The sequence below is a fragment of the Durio zibethinus genome, chromosome 27 (genome assembly GCF_047325235.1).
Source record: "Durio zibethinus cultivar Kanyao isolate XHJ-2024 chromosome 27, ASM4732523v1, whole genome shotgun sequence".
Classification (NCBI taxonomy): Eukaryota; Viridiplantae; Streptophyta; class Magnoliopsida; order Malvales; family Malvaceae; genus Durio; species Durio zibethinus.
The window spans coordinates 16,882,509-16,896,383 of record NC_143188.1 but is presented as its reverse complement, the minus strand read 5'-3'; the positions used below and the strand labels follow the sequence as shown (position 1 = coordinate 16,896,383).

The 13,875-nt window shown below is 34.3% G+C and overlaps 1 protein-coding gene and 1 pseudogene across 6 annotated transcripts; one reads left to right on the top strand and one right to left on the bottom strand.

Annotated features, from left to right (window-relative positions):
• The first annotated feature begins 306 nt into the window (after positions 1-306).
• LOC111279733 (high mobility group B protein 15-like) lies at positions 307-6,208 on the top strand. 6 transcript variants are annotated; one of them, XR_016334789.1, is made up of 8 exons: positions 509-662; positions 1,644-1,855; positions 3,022-3,100; positions 3,837-3,999; positions 4,071-4,190; positions 4,785-5,185; positions 5,305-5,867; positions 5,970-6,208. XR_016334789.1 is itself a non-coding variant. In XM_089756572.1 (7 exons), exons 2-7 carry the CDS (start codon positions 1,686-1,688, stop codon positions 5,773-5,775), a joined length of 1,404 nt encoding a protein of 467 aa, XP_089612698.1. In that variant the 5' UTR covers positions 307-345; positions 1,644-1,685; the 3' UTR covers positions 5,776-6,208. The 6 variants fall into 6 exon arrangements, 3 of the variants coding, with proteins under 3 accessions (XP_089612698.1, XP_089612696.1, XP_089612697.1); XR_016334791.1 differs by having other exon boundaries at positions 5,952-6,208; XR_016334790.1 differs by lacking the exon at positions 509-662 and adding an exon at positions 1,596-1,614 and having other exon boundaries at positions 1,670-1,855.
• Positions 6,209-6,934: 726 nt separating this feature from the next.
• On the bottom strand, positions 6,935-8,866 carry LOC111280096 (ethylene-responsive transcription factor ERF062-like; annotated as a pseudogene).
• Positions 8,867-13,875: the final 5,009 nt, after the last annotated feature.

The window sequence follows — 13,875 nt, the reverse complement described above, 5'->3', positions numbered from 1 at the left end:
AATTTGTATATATTATACTTGTTCTTTTTATAATAAATCTTAAACCCAAAACTACCCTTTGGAGTGTAACCCAAGTGGGGGCAAAATGAGGGTGTATTTTGTCTTTTTCCCTGTGGGATAGGGCTAGTTTTTTTCTTTTTCACATTTATCACCACCATTCAAAAAAGAAAAATTATCAAAATTTAGATAATATATTTAAAAAAGCATAATTTAGGAAAAGTTAATAATATAATAATAATAATAATAACCCTTAATTTTGGTTTATAGTAAAGGGGATTATAGTTATAAGCTTCTTCCTTAATTTCATTTCATTTTGCATTTTCCATTCTCTCTCTCATTTCTAAGGTCAGTTTCTTTTTTAATTATTTTGCTTTTATATATATTTAAAACTCTGTCATCTGTTATTTCTTCATCTGGATTTCTCCATTCTTTATTCATTATTTTTTTTATAAAACATTAATATTAATAAACAATATAAAAACATATACAAACATCGTTAAAAAAGACAAGGAAAGGAATAAAAATAATGAAACAGTACTTTGCATTTTGCAAATTTTTAAGTTACCCTTTGTCCTCCATGACAGAAAGGTGGAATAAAAAGAGTTTCTTTTCTTTGATTTGAAAATTCAAGGTTAATGCTTTAATGGATTTTTTAAGCAAAGGTGAGATTTTGTTTCTTTTGTAGTTCGAAGCCTTTTTTTTTTTTTGCTTTCGTTCTAGATTGATGGAGAGGCCACAATAGCATAAGCACCTCATAAAAACCCCTTCAATGGGTAATCTTGTAAAAGCCTGATCTTTTCGGCCTGAAACAGTGTCAGATGAAAGAGAAAAAAGGAAGATATGGTTGCTGGGGACATTGTTTAATGCATGTATATATATATACATATACATATTTATATATACATTTGTGCAGTACCCATTAGATATCAGCGTATCTTAAGAATGTCAGGGAGCAAAGGTTATAGCTTAATATAGGCCTGTGGACTCTAGTGTTCTGATAAGAAAAAAAGAGAAACAAACAGGCTTTTCTTTTTGTTCTGTGGGTCTTTATTGCTGGGGTGGTCTAAAACTGTCTTCTTTTTAGCCTGTAGAGTGTGATGGAAAAAAGGCCTGAAACTTTGGTGATAGGTTATTTCTTTACTGTGCTGTTCATTCAATCCTTAGTAGTCTGAAAGGGAATTCATGGCTGTGTGACAGCTATGTTGTACCTTTTGCTTTTCTTGGACTTTGAATCTCTCCCTTGTTACTGGGAGTTATTACATCAACTGAGGTTGTTGATGTTCTCAGCAAGGTGCTGCTGCTACCTGCTGGTGCTTGTCTCATTTTCTTTTTCATTGTTATGTTTCAGTTCTGATACTGATATTGATGTGCCTTAGTGAATTAATTAATGAGTTTTATTTATTACTAGTATTCTGTTACTGTTATAAATTGATGTTACATGTTTACTTCTCTTGGATTGTCTGTTTCTCTTTGCTCTTTGGCTTTTCTTCTTCTGCATGGTTTTTTTTTTTTTTTTTGGGTTGGTGGGGGACTTCATTTCTTGTTTTTCTGCATGCTGTTAATTCAATTGTTTGTTGGTGGTTGAACAGTGAAGGACTACTCAAGGGTGGAATAGTGAGAATTGTTTGTTGGTGGTTGAACAGTGAAGGACTGGTCAAGGGTGGAATAGTGAGAAGGAATTGGCTATGGCATCAACTTCTTTTGCCAAGCAGACTCCAGTGCCCATGAAGGAACCAACATCTAACTATAATCCATATCCCCCGCCTCTTGCAAGATATGAAGATGTTGTGGCTAATTCAAAACTTTTCCTGCCTACTTTGGAGAAGCTCCATGCTACCATGGGAACTAAGTTCATGTAAGTTTTTTTTGGATTTCTAAGCTTTTGTTTCCCTAATTTTAGTATAAAATTTTCCAATACAGTCTTTGGTTTGACTTGGAAACAGATGGTATAAATAGCATTTCTCTATCCAACTTGCATATGTAATTCTTACATCCAATGCTACTATCGAGGTTCCGGATGTTTTTGTTTCCTGTAATTTGCAGTATTATGATTATATTATGTTCCTTTTTTCTTTTTCTTGATCGAGTTACTATCTTGGTGATTGATACCCACAAAACAGTATTACTTTTTGAATTTATGATTGGAGCACAGGCTATTCCTTCTGGTTAGCAGTTACATACTATGATTTATACTTCTGGTTGGAGCTTGTCTAGCCTAACTGTGGGGGCAATGACTTGTAAAATGTGGCATTTTTCGTAACGGATGAAATGATGCTTGCTGTAATGTCTTAGTTATTGCTCATGGAGTTCTTAGGTGGTTACTTTGAGTAGTAATTATAGCTATAAAAAAGGGTTTACTTGAGCACATGCATATCCTAGATTTGATTTAGACGTCATCTTTTCTTGGCCGCTTTTTTAAGTTATGATATTGTGATGATCCTGAGTTTTGGTCAAGTTTGTGAAGTTCAAAAGTAGGCAGGACATAGTTGATATAAAATCATGACCGATCATTTTATTCCATATCATTTAGTTTTATAATGCTTAGCTGATTATTCAAAAACTATTGTAGGATTAGTAACACATTCTTTGGTTTTGGCAGTAGAAAAACAGGGGTAATATTTTCTACATTCTTTGAATTACAATCTAAGTTTCTGCTGTTTTTGTGAATCATGTGCAACATTGTAGGCTAACAAATTTTCCGGCCTTTTCAGACTTGCGTTTGGTTTTATCTGGTTTTCGAAAGTGTTCATTGAAATTGATTATGAGTGGACAACAATTACCTCCATCTGCACATGTTCTTTCTTTTTTTTTGACTGAATACATGCCAAGTGGAGGAAGCTTATTGATAATTTTATGCTAAATGTCTATCTCTTTGATTTGATGATGGAGTGAACAAAGTGGAACTAAGCTTGTGTCTTTGACGCATAGCTGTTAGAATTAACCTCTTTTGACCATATGTTCAGTAATTGTGCTTGTCAACCCAAATTTTGGTAATTTCTCGTCTCCTCTACTCTGATGTAGGATTCCCATCATAGGAGGAAAGGAGTTAGATTTGCACAGGCTTTTTGTGGAGGTAACATCTCGTGGTGGTATTGAGAAGGTAAGGTGAAAATCTATACACCTGATTGTCCAAGTTTCTTCCCCTCAAGTAGAGGCATTGGAAGTCTCGCATAGTTAATGAATTCCATATATGTTCAATATGGCCATACATGTTACGCTTGTTTCCTTTCAACAAGCTTGTGGGCTTATATTATTCTGTTTACCGAGTGTCTATAGATATATGTCCTCAAATGTGAAATTGAGCACCACAAATATGTCTAGTTTAAATGGAGCAATCCCCTTGATAAATAACCAGGATATGAGTAGGGATTAGGAAGAACTAGAAAATTTTTCTCTGGAGGAGCTGTGCTAAAGCCATCTGGTGGCAGAGCATCTATCCTTGATGTGAGTCAAGTTTCTGCTTGATAACTTTGTTCAGGTTGCACATTGGTGCTGATTACTGTAATTATTATTATTGAAACATTTTCAGTTAAAAATTAGAACTTTGTAGTTGGCACCACTATTGTTCACATCCAGTCCATTCCTTGTAAATGTTCAGTATGCTCCTGAGTTAAGATGGTTGTATTCATTTAATGTTTTCTATGCTTACAAAAAAACCAGCTTTAGCAGGATATGTGCTTGATTGTGTCTAAAACATCATCGTTAATAGATCTTCATGTGCAGTACAAGCTAGGTGAACCTAATGATTACATTTTATAATTATTTTACTCACTTTGACCTGTGGATAAGCTATGTACTCTAATAGTCATTTATCATTTGTCAAATGGGGCTTGCAGATTATAAGAGAGCGGAAATGGAAGGAAGTGACTGCTATTTTTAACTTCCCCTCTACTGCTACTAATGCATCTTTTGTGCTGCGGAAGTATTATGTTTCTTTGCTTCGTCACTATGAACAAATCTACTTCTTTAAAGCCCGGGGCTGGATCCCTGTTTCTTCTGGTATGCAAATTGAGAACTCATCTCCTTGAATAAATGTCACAGTACTTCTAATATCATATTCATTTATGCAGATCCTTTTCAAAACCCATCCAATACACATATTCCTACTCATGGGGCAGTGCGGCCAGTTACAGAAATTCATGCAGCTACTGTCCAGCAACCAAGAGTAAATATAGCCGAGTTACCTGCAGGTGCCTTTAATGGTTTCTATGCTGAATGATAGTGTCTTTATATTTTCTAAAGTTGGTGGTCATTTCCCTTCTTTCCCCCCTCTTCCTTTTTGGTCTCTAAACCATTTCCAATCATTCTTTTCTGTTCTTTGATTGACCAAATAGGAAATGAATTTTGTTTCAAGAATTTACTTAAATGATTCTCTTTTTCAGTCCAGTGAGTTCTTCATTTTCTTATTCGATTATTTTAATTAATATATTAATTCTCTATAGGAAACAATTATCTCCTTTGATTCTAGCAACCGGAATTGCTATCATTAGGTGCTTTGTAACAGTTATGGGGAATATCTTGTAGATAATTTGTCAAATTTTCTTTAATCACCAAATATGTTAATTAACAATTATTTAAGATCCATACTTCTAACTTGGTCAAAGAGAAAAAGAAAAAGATTTATGCTTCTAATGTTTTGCAATTGATTATATCTCTCTCATATGATATTAATGCCGTTTTAAATCTCTATTGTTTAACTTGGTTTGAATCTTTCTAACATTTAGTCTCTTTGTAAGTTTCATGATTTGGTTCATTTTAATAATGTGTTTTACTTGGTACAACAGTGAGGCCAGCGTCAACAGCAGGCTTTCCCGTGATTGGAGTCATTGATGGGAAATTTGAGAGTGGCTATCTTGTTACTGTCACCATTGGCTCAGAGAAGCTAAAAGGCGTCCTTTATCAGGCTCCACATGATGCAGCACCCCAAGTGCCTCACCAATATGGTGTATTTGCCAGCAAGAGTGATAATTCTCATGCTTCATTGGGTGTGCAACGCCGGAGGCGCAGGAAGAAATCTGAGATAAAAAGGAGGGATCCTGCTCATCCTAAACCTAACAGGAGTGGATATAATTTCTTTTTTGCTGAGCAACATGCAAGACTGAAACCACTTCACCCTGGAAAGGATAGAGAAATTAGTAGAATGATTGGTGAATTGTGGAACAACTTAACCGAATCAGAAAAAGCAGTAAGATCAATTTTATATTCTGTAATTCATGAATGGAATATGTCTTACAACTCTATTTTCTCTTTTATAAGCTGTTTCTTAAATTCTATCTGCTTGCATGGACTTTCGTGATTGTTCAGGTTTATCAGGAGAAAGCTCTCAAAGATAAAGAAAGATATAGAATTGAGATGGAGGATTACAGGGAAAGATTAAGGACAGGTCAAGTTATCAGTGATGCAGTGCCCCTACAGCAACGGTTTCCAGAACCAGATGTAGATATGGCAGAAGGAGATCTGAAGCTTGAAGAAACTGAACCTGGTGATTCTCCTCAAACTCCAGATAATGATAGCAGCTCTGGTGGAAGTGATTTTGAAGATGATAAAATTGTAGATAAGGATTTAGATATGGAAGAATCTCCAGTTGCGGGAGTATGTGGTGAATCTATGAATGTAGATGTGGAAATTTCATCTGAGCCAGTTAATGAGCTGTTTAAGGTGGAAGAGAATATTGGAAATAATAAGATTGAGAAGTTCAGTATTGAGGGTGAAGATAACTTAGGCAAGGCTCTGTCAGAGACAACCAGAGAACCAATGCCAAGTGAAGAACACTAAATTTGCTAGTGTTAAGTTAAACTTTTTGCAATGAAGGTTGACTATCCTTGTAGTCATTGTGACTTACCTGACGATAGATGCATTCAGAGATGGTAATTCACTTTTTTTTTAGTTTATTTTTCTCCTTCATAGTTGCTTCCTTTTTATTTATAAAAATTTAGTGTTACTGTTAGCAGAAGGTTTTGTTTCCTCAGGTGGAAGAGGGCTGGATTTTTGGCTGGCTTGGGAAAGTTTTGTGGGGAGAACTTTTGCTGCAAATGTTAATTGACATTGTATGTTACATCCCAACCCCTGCCAAAAACTCTCAACTAGAATATGGTGCTATGAGAGGGCTCATCTGTAAACTGTAGTTGACAAAAAAGTGTAGAAATGCGTGAGGAAAAATTTTCTACATAATGCATAGATAATGAGATCTGAATTTCATGTTTTTGCACTTGCTTATTTGCAATGTGATAGAATTGTTGCGCAGGTTTGAAACAGGCGCACCCAATCTTTCCATATGTATTGGAAGATCAAACTCATAAACCATGTTTATTTTGAGCTGCTTGATATATGTTAAACAATTAACATCAATGCATCTGGAAGAAAGTGCCAAAGTAAATATAGGATAAAAATAGAACTTATTTTTGCTATAATGTTCATAATCATGGCTGTAGTTGCACTAATCTTTGACATGCACTTTTGAAATGGTTGGTGACGACATGTTCAGGTGGAAAGTTGCTGTCATGTGCTGGGCCTTCTGTCATGTGCTGGGCCTTCTGATATTCCTTTTGATGGCAATGCTCGTCTCCATTAAAATCCCTGATGATTACCCTTTCAAACCTCCAAAGATTATATTTATAACCAATGTTCAGCTTTCTTGTAATATGCGTCTCATTTCAAACAACTCCATTGATTTGGCAGTAAAACCCTGCTCAATATTATATGTAGTCTTGTCTCTAACGATGAACTCTATTTCCAAACAGCTACAAAACACAAAAAAAGTTTAAATTCCAACATCTTGATTCAAGCACAACATAAAAGTATTAACATCTAATCAACAAAATTAATTGCATAAGCAAAAACTCAGAATCAGAATGAAACTAGGATGAAGAAAAGAATATATATATATATATATATATATATATATATAGCAAATAAACCAAAATAGTTGGCCTGTTCTTTTCCGCTACGGAATTTTGATTAACTATATGACTATGTGCTAGTAAAAGCTGATACAAATATACCAGGTGGCAGGTGAAGATGAATAAAATAAGACTGCAAAATATGATCAGTCACATTTTTTTTTCATACAAATGTATGGAAAATTAAGGGAAAATGTCATGAATCTGAGATCAAAAAAGCATCCCAGATCATATCCATGTCCAAGGGAGGCATTCTACTTAACTGGACAGCTTCCACATCTGATGATAGAATCGCCTGAGTTTTCCTATTATTCTCATACACTTCAGACCCTGCCTTACTTTCCAGCTCAAATTGCCACTCTCTTTTTGCTGTGTTTTGATTTAAATCTTTGACTTTTGCTGGTGTTGGTGACGGGTCATTGGACTTCTTGTTAGCAGAAATACCTTGTGATGCTGCTTGCAACTTGGCTTCAAGAAGTGCCGCAGTGTTTCCATTGAAAGAATTGGCCTTGAATTGATGCTTAAGATCTGGAAATTCAAATGTGCATAGTCTCCACGCAACATGGATGCTGCTGTATCATACGCTATAGCAGCTTCTTCTGCAGTGTCAAAAGTCCCTCTTGATCTATTTCTTGGTAGCCTTATCTCTGCAACCCATTTCCCCCAATGCCTTTGCCTTACCCCTCTGAACAGCTTTCCAGGTGATGAAGCTGATGATAAAGAACCCTTTTGGTTCTGCTTCTGCAATCTGCGTCCAGTATACTTCATAGGCTGAGTCTTGGTAGTGCTAAGCCAATAGTCACTAAAACCTTTGGATGGATAACTTTTCAAGCTCTGGTTGATATTAAGCCATTCATTGCCCGGTTGAGACTGAATCTGGCCAAGTTGAGGCATGTGGTTTTGTGACAAAGTCGATGCAGGTTCACTCTTTTCACCATTGGAATCAATGACTGGTGTGGATGGAGAAGGTGGTTCTGAAACTTGAGCTTGGTTTAGTTTTGGAAAGGACTCCAAGAAGTTCACTGGAACAAAACCACCCTTAACATCAGTAACAGAATCTCCAGGCAGGTGGACAGAACCAAACCCTGAAACAAATAAACTTGAATGGTGTTCATCCACAACATCCTGTCTGACAACTCCAGGAATGTTTTTGAACAAATTGGCTCCAGAAGCCTCCTCTGCTGAAGAACTGGAATCGGAACTTAAAAGCAGCCTATCAGGTGATGATGATGTTGACTTACTTCCACTGCCACTTCCATTTTCCTGACAAGCAGTCTCAGTTAAAGCACCCCAAATGATTTGATCGTTGAAAAATTTTGGACCTGTGGCCATGCCATAAATATAAGATGGCCACTCCTTGTTCATGAAGGTTTCCATTATAGGAAACTGATCTTCCACACTCATAATTTTGGCTGAAAACAGAACAAAAATGAGAAGGAGATGGAAATGATGCAATTGAACGTACTCTGCTTTATATATTAAGCCTTAATCTGAAGGTTTCTGCTAAAGCCACGTAAAATAATATTTATGCGAAACTCCTTTATGTTTATAAAAGCAAAGTTATCGTCCCAGTCAGATCTGCTTTGCTCAATACAACAAGATCACCACCTTCCAATTTCCCTAGGCATTCGTGCTAGCCATTATCGATGTTTATAGATAAACCAATAAAAACTGGTAGATTTGATAATTTTAAATAAAAAAACATGAATTAACAACAGATAAGAAAAACATGAAAATGATACAATTTAAAATTTTAGTAAAAGTTGTATGTAGGTTTAGTAAAAATAAAATTATATATATGTTTTGTGTTTGTTCTTTTAATACGAATTATGAAATAATTATTTTCGTGTTTTACATGCGGTAAACACGAAATAAATAAACACTCTACTTTACCTATCATCTAGGTTCTTAGGATGGTTTATATTCTCTTATGACAATGACTGCAAGAATCTCAAACTCCTTGACTTCAATGGCATAATTATACTAATTTTAATCAAATGACCATGTGATTTTCTCAAATACTCAAATGACATTCTTTCCCTTTTACTGTCTGCTTTTAATTTAAAATGAAGATTAGACTTTACAATGAGACAATAATTAATTGTTGTTATAGTTATTAGAAGTGAAAACAAATTGCAGAGTAACATCCTAAATTTAAATATGATATGCTAATTGCATAGTTTCAGTCTGCATGGATGGATTGAGTTAGGTCAAAATATTCATAATTAGTTCTCAGGCTCTTGTATTACAGGTAATCAGGAGAGAAATTCATGGTTATGTCATTACCAGTGTAGACACTCAATTTGATCCAGGTTCGGATCAATTGGGTCTGATCCAAATGGATAAGTCCAATTTAATTTTTATTTTGTATTTTATATTATTTTTATTTTTATCTTTATTTATATTTTTTTCTTCCTTTGTATCTTATGTATTTATTATTTATTTATTTATTATTACTATGTATTAATATATGTATTTATTTATTTATTTATTTATTTTTTTGTTAATATTTATATGTATTTTATTTATCTAGTTATATATTTATTATTATAATTTATTTATTATTTTTTTCTTTTATTTATCTTGTAATATTTTTTATTTATCTTATTATTATTTTTAATTATCTGTTATATTTTTTTTTCTTTTTTCGTTTATCTGATTTTTTTTTTGTTTATCAGATTTTTTTTTCTTTTTTTTGGGTTGAGATTGATCTTTGAAGAATCCTATCGTGAATGAAGATTCAATTAGAATCCAGATTGGATTCAAATATTGAATCCCCATAAAAAAAAGAATAGGGATTGATCAGAAACTCTTCTGATCAATCCCTATAAATAGGTACAGAATACAGAAGCAAAAGATAGAGAAAACAGTGAGCACAAAGGCTACTGATTTAGAGAAAAAGGCGTATAGAAAATTTTTGAAAGCTAAAAGAAGGTTAAGAAGTGTTAGAATAGCTGTGAGAATCGGAAAGATTTTTTTGGAGATTTTTGGTGAAAAATTTTTTTGAAAATTTTTGAAAATTTTCCAGATTCCGGTGATTTTTCCAATGAAAATTGAATTTTTCGACAATAATTCTGGCCAACTTTGAAGTTTTCGGCGAGTTACCCAGTTTCCGGTGAAGAATCCCAAAAATCGACCAACTTTTCGATGAACTTTCGATGAAAAATCCATATTCCGACGAAAAATTTCAGAATCCGGTGAATATTCAACCGGAGTTCTTCGACCGTTTTAGAGAGAAGCGAGAGAAAAAGGAAAGAAGAGAGAGAGGGGAGAAGGTTTCTGCCGAAAAACGAAAGAAACAGCCTTATATACCATTTCAAAACAATATCGTTTTTGCCTTAAGTGACCCAGAGGATCCATGCGTTTTGCCGAGATCCGACCCGAACGTCGACCCGCTTTCGACAGGCGCGTGTCTTCTTCCCTCTGAGTCGATAGCCGAGTCGAGCCGACGTCCTGAGCCGCTTCTCCGAGTCGTTTTTCTTCTTTGAGCCGAGCAGAGCCGAGCCATTTTTCGAGTCGTTCCAGGTTTTTTTTTAAATTTTTTAATTAATTAATTAATTTATTAGATTACGTTTATTTAATGTTCTTTTATTTTTATTTTTATTTTTATTTTTGTTTTACTTTTCTTTATTATTTTTTTTATTTCTCACTTTTATTTTGTTTTATTATTTTATTTTCTGTAAATAAAATCCAAAAAAAAATATTTTTGGGGAGAAGTTGAAAGTATCAATTTTTCTTAAAAATAAATTTTCAAAAAAATTTTTTTTGAGAAAAAATTGAAAGTATCAATTTTTCTCGAAATTAAAGTTTCAAAAGAATATTTTTTGAGAAAAGTTGAAAGTATCAATTTTTCCTGCACAAAAACAATCATTCTTTTCTCCTTTTTATTTTTTTTAAATGTTAAATAATCTGACGATGGAGCATCTGCAAGTGAAACAGTAGTTTTTCTTGCATACTCTTGAGGTGAGAGAATTTTTTTAATTTTTTGCTAAAAGTATTAGAGTCAATTGAGAATAATTTTCAATAATTAATTACTTGGTAAATTTTTAAGGCTCATTGGATAATACAAATTTAAGTTGGTACCATCTTTTGATGGACGTTGTGAGAGTGCTATAACCTTCTTCATATGTAACCGAACTCTCAAATCCTGTTCTGGTTAGTAGACCTGAACCTATTTTTTTAGGGGCCCTTAAACTTAGGTGTTCCCTAAAAGGACATATTCCTTAGGTGACCAATCACACCTAGATAAAAAAGATTGGTGGCGACTCTCTTAAGTCAATGTCTAGCGATAGATCCCCGTATCTAGATGTTATGACAGCTTGACGACTCCACTGGGGATTTTGAGAGTTAGGCTAGCAACTAATTTGTGTTATCCAAAAGCCTAATAAAATTAAACTTTTTTATATATATGTGTTATTATTCATTCATGTTTATTTACCTTGTTAATTATGTCTTTCATATGTATGAGCATAACATGAGTTCTAAACCCGAGCTCTGTCCCTCTAAGAAGGAGTAAAGTACCTATGGCTTTCGTGAGGTCTAATGCCTCCGTAGTGGCTAGCGAAATACTCCCACTCAAATTGAACATTTTCCGCTTATAGCCTATAATGGGTGAGGATTAGGGTGTCTTACTAGTCTGTGATGGACAATGATGTAAGGAGTAATTTGAGGACCTTTAGACTTTGATCTTGAACCACATATAGTGAATCTTAAAAGTGTCTAACCCTAAGATAGAGCTCTTTCTACCCAATGATAGATATACCCTGAAATTAAGACACAAAAAGGGTGTTTATCTAATCATTTTGATTGTTTAACTTTGTGCATCATTATCATATGTAACATTATGCATCAGCATCACTTTCATTTCATCCATGGAACTAACTATGTTGTTTGTCTGATTGTATGCATCTGCATTATTTTCATGATCATGTTTTAACACAATCATTTGCATCCATTTTCATATTAGATTTCATTCAAAAAAATGTACATTTCATTCATACATCAAAGCATAAAAGCATAGCATAACATTTTTAATCATAATTGTGGTGCTAAAGGTTTAAGAATAGCTTCATCTAGTAAGAACCCTACCCATTGATACAACACAAGATCCAGAGCCAGAAAAATAGAGCAAGAAAATTTTCACAGATTTGAAAAGATAGAAAAAGCACAGGAAAAGATTGAAAGTGAGTTAAGTAAGATTCTGGATGCTCTTAATAGGCTGAATAAGGGAAAAAGAGTTGAAGAAGATACAAGCCAACAAGTTCCCTCGTTGCAAGAAGTGGCTGACCCTTTATATCCTTCAAGTTTTGGTTCACCTCAAGCCCAGTCTGCTCAAGAGATTCCGTCACAACACTTCACATATCCAACATATCTTGAAATACCGTCAGCTTTCAACCCAGGGCATTATAATAGCTTTGTAAATTCTGTCTTTACTGAAAAGGCAGTAGAATCAATTCTTGATCTAAATGATCTAAAAGAGAATGAGAAAGAAAAGATAAAAGTGAAAACTCAAGAAAGCTCCAAGATTAGTATGCTAGAGTAAAGGCTATGGGCTGTGGAAGGATTTGGTTTTTATGGGTTAGTTGATGCTGCTGGACTTTGCCTAATCCCTGATGTGGTCATTCCTCATAAGTTCAAAGTACCAAAATTTAAAAAATATGACGGTACGAAGTGCCTCAGAACTCACATCACCATGTATTATCGAAAGATGGCAGCTCATGCTCATAATAAAAAACTCTTAATGCATGTCTTTCAGGATAGCCTTACTGGTTCTGCGGCTAGATGGTATGTTCAGTTGGACAAAACCCGCATTCGCTCTTGGAGCGATATGGCACATGACTTCATCAATCAATATCGACATATTATCAATTTGGTCCCTGATCGTTTGTCTTTACAGAATTTGGAGAAAAAGGTAAACGAATCTTTTAAAGAGTATGTCTAGAGGTAGAGGGATGTTGCTTCTCAAATACAATCTCTTTTGACTGAGAAAGAAACTACAGTGTTATTTGTCAGCACTTTGAAGTCTCTCTATTATAAAAAGATGATATGGAATACAACAAAGAATTTTATCGACATGGTAATCTCTGAAGAAATTATTGAATGTGTCATAAAAAATGGTAAGTTGAAAGGAGGATAAACCAAGAAGGCATCAGAAAAGAAAGAAGCTTAAGCTTAAGCTGTGAGCTTTGATAGACAACAATTCAGGGGTTATCAACCCTATCCATCCTAAGATTACTCTTCATATTATCCTACTATGAATAATACCTCATCTTACCCATACCAACTAGCTCCACAACCACCTTATTCATCCACATACCGATTAATTTTTAGCCCTCAAGATCTTACATATAGCCTTAACATTCAAGCTCCTGTAAGAACCTAAATTCACCTTACTAATCCAACAAGTGGTTCACGAGAACAACGGACTACTCGAGAAAAACTTGTATTTGATCCAATCTCTATGACTTATACAGAGTTATATCGAGAACTTTATAATAGCCATTTGATTACCTCCAGCCATGTGGAGCCGCTTAAACCATCCTATCCAAAGTGATATGATCTTACAGCTCACTGTGACTATCACTATAGAATTACTGATCATTCTACTGAAAATTACACTGCTTTAAAGCATAAGGTGCAACGGTTGATCAATGATAGAATGGTAAGTTTTGATTAAGGAAAAGCAACAACACCTAATGTTAGTGTTCTGAGTGAAAGTCAAGAACAGAAAGGATCCGGAGAGTCACAATGAATTGAGGGGTAAGATGTCAATAGAGATTCTTCACTTGATCATATAGGGGGATAATTTTAAGAATGGAGATAAGGCTGGTTGAAGGTTTTTTTTATCATTTTAAGATTTCTTTTCGAGTAATGTTAGATTTCTTTTTTGCAATATGACTTCACTTGTTATCATCTTAATAAAGATAAGTTAATGCATTTCATTACATTTTTCTCTTTCACTTGACCATTACTCCAT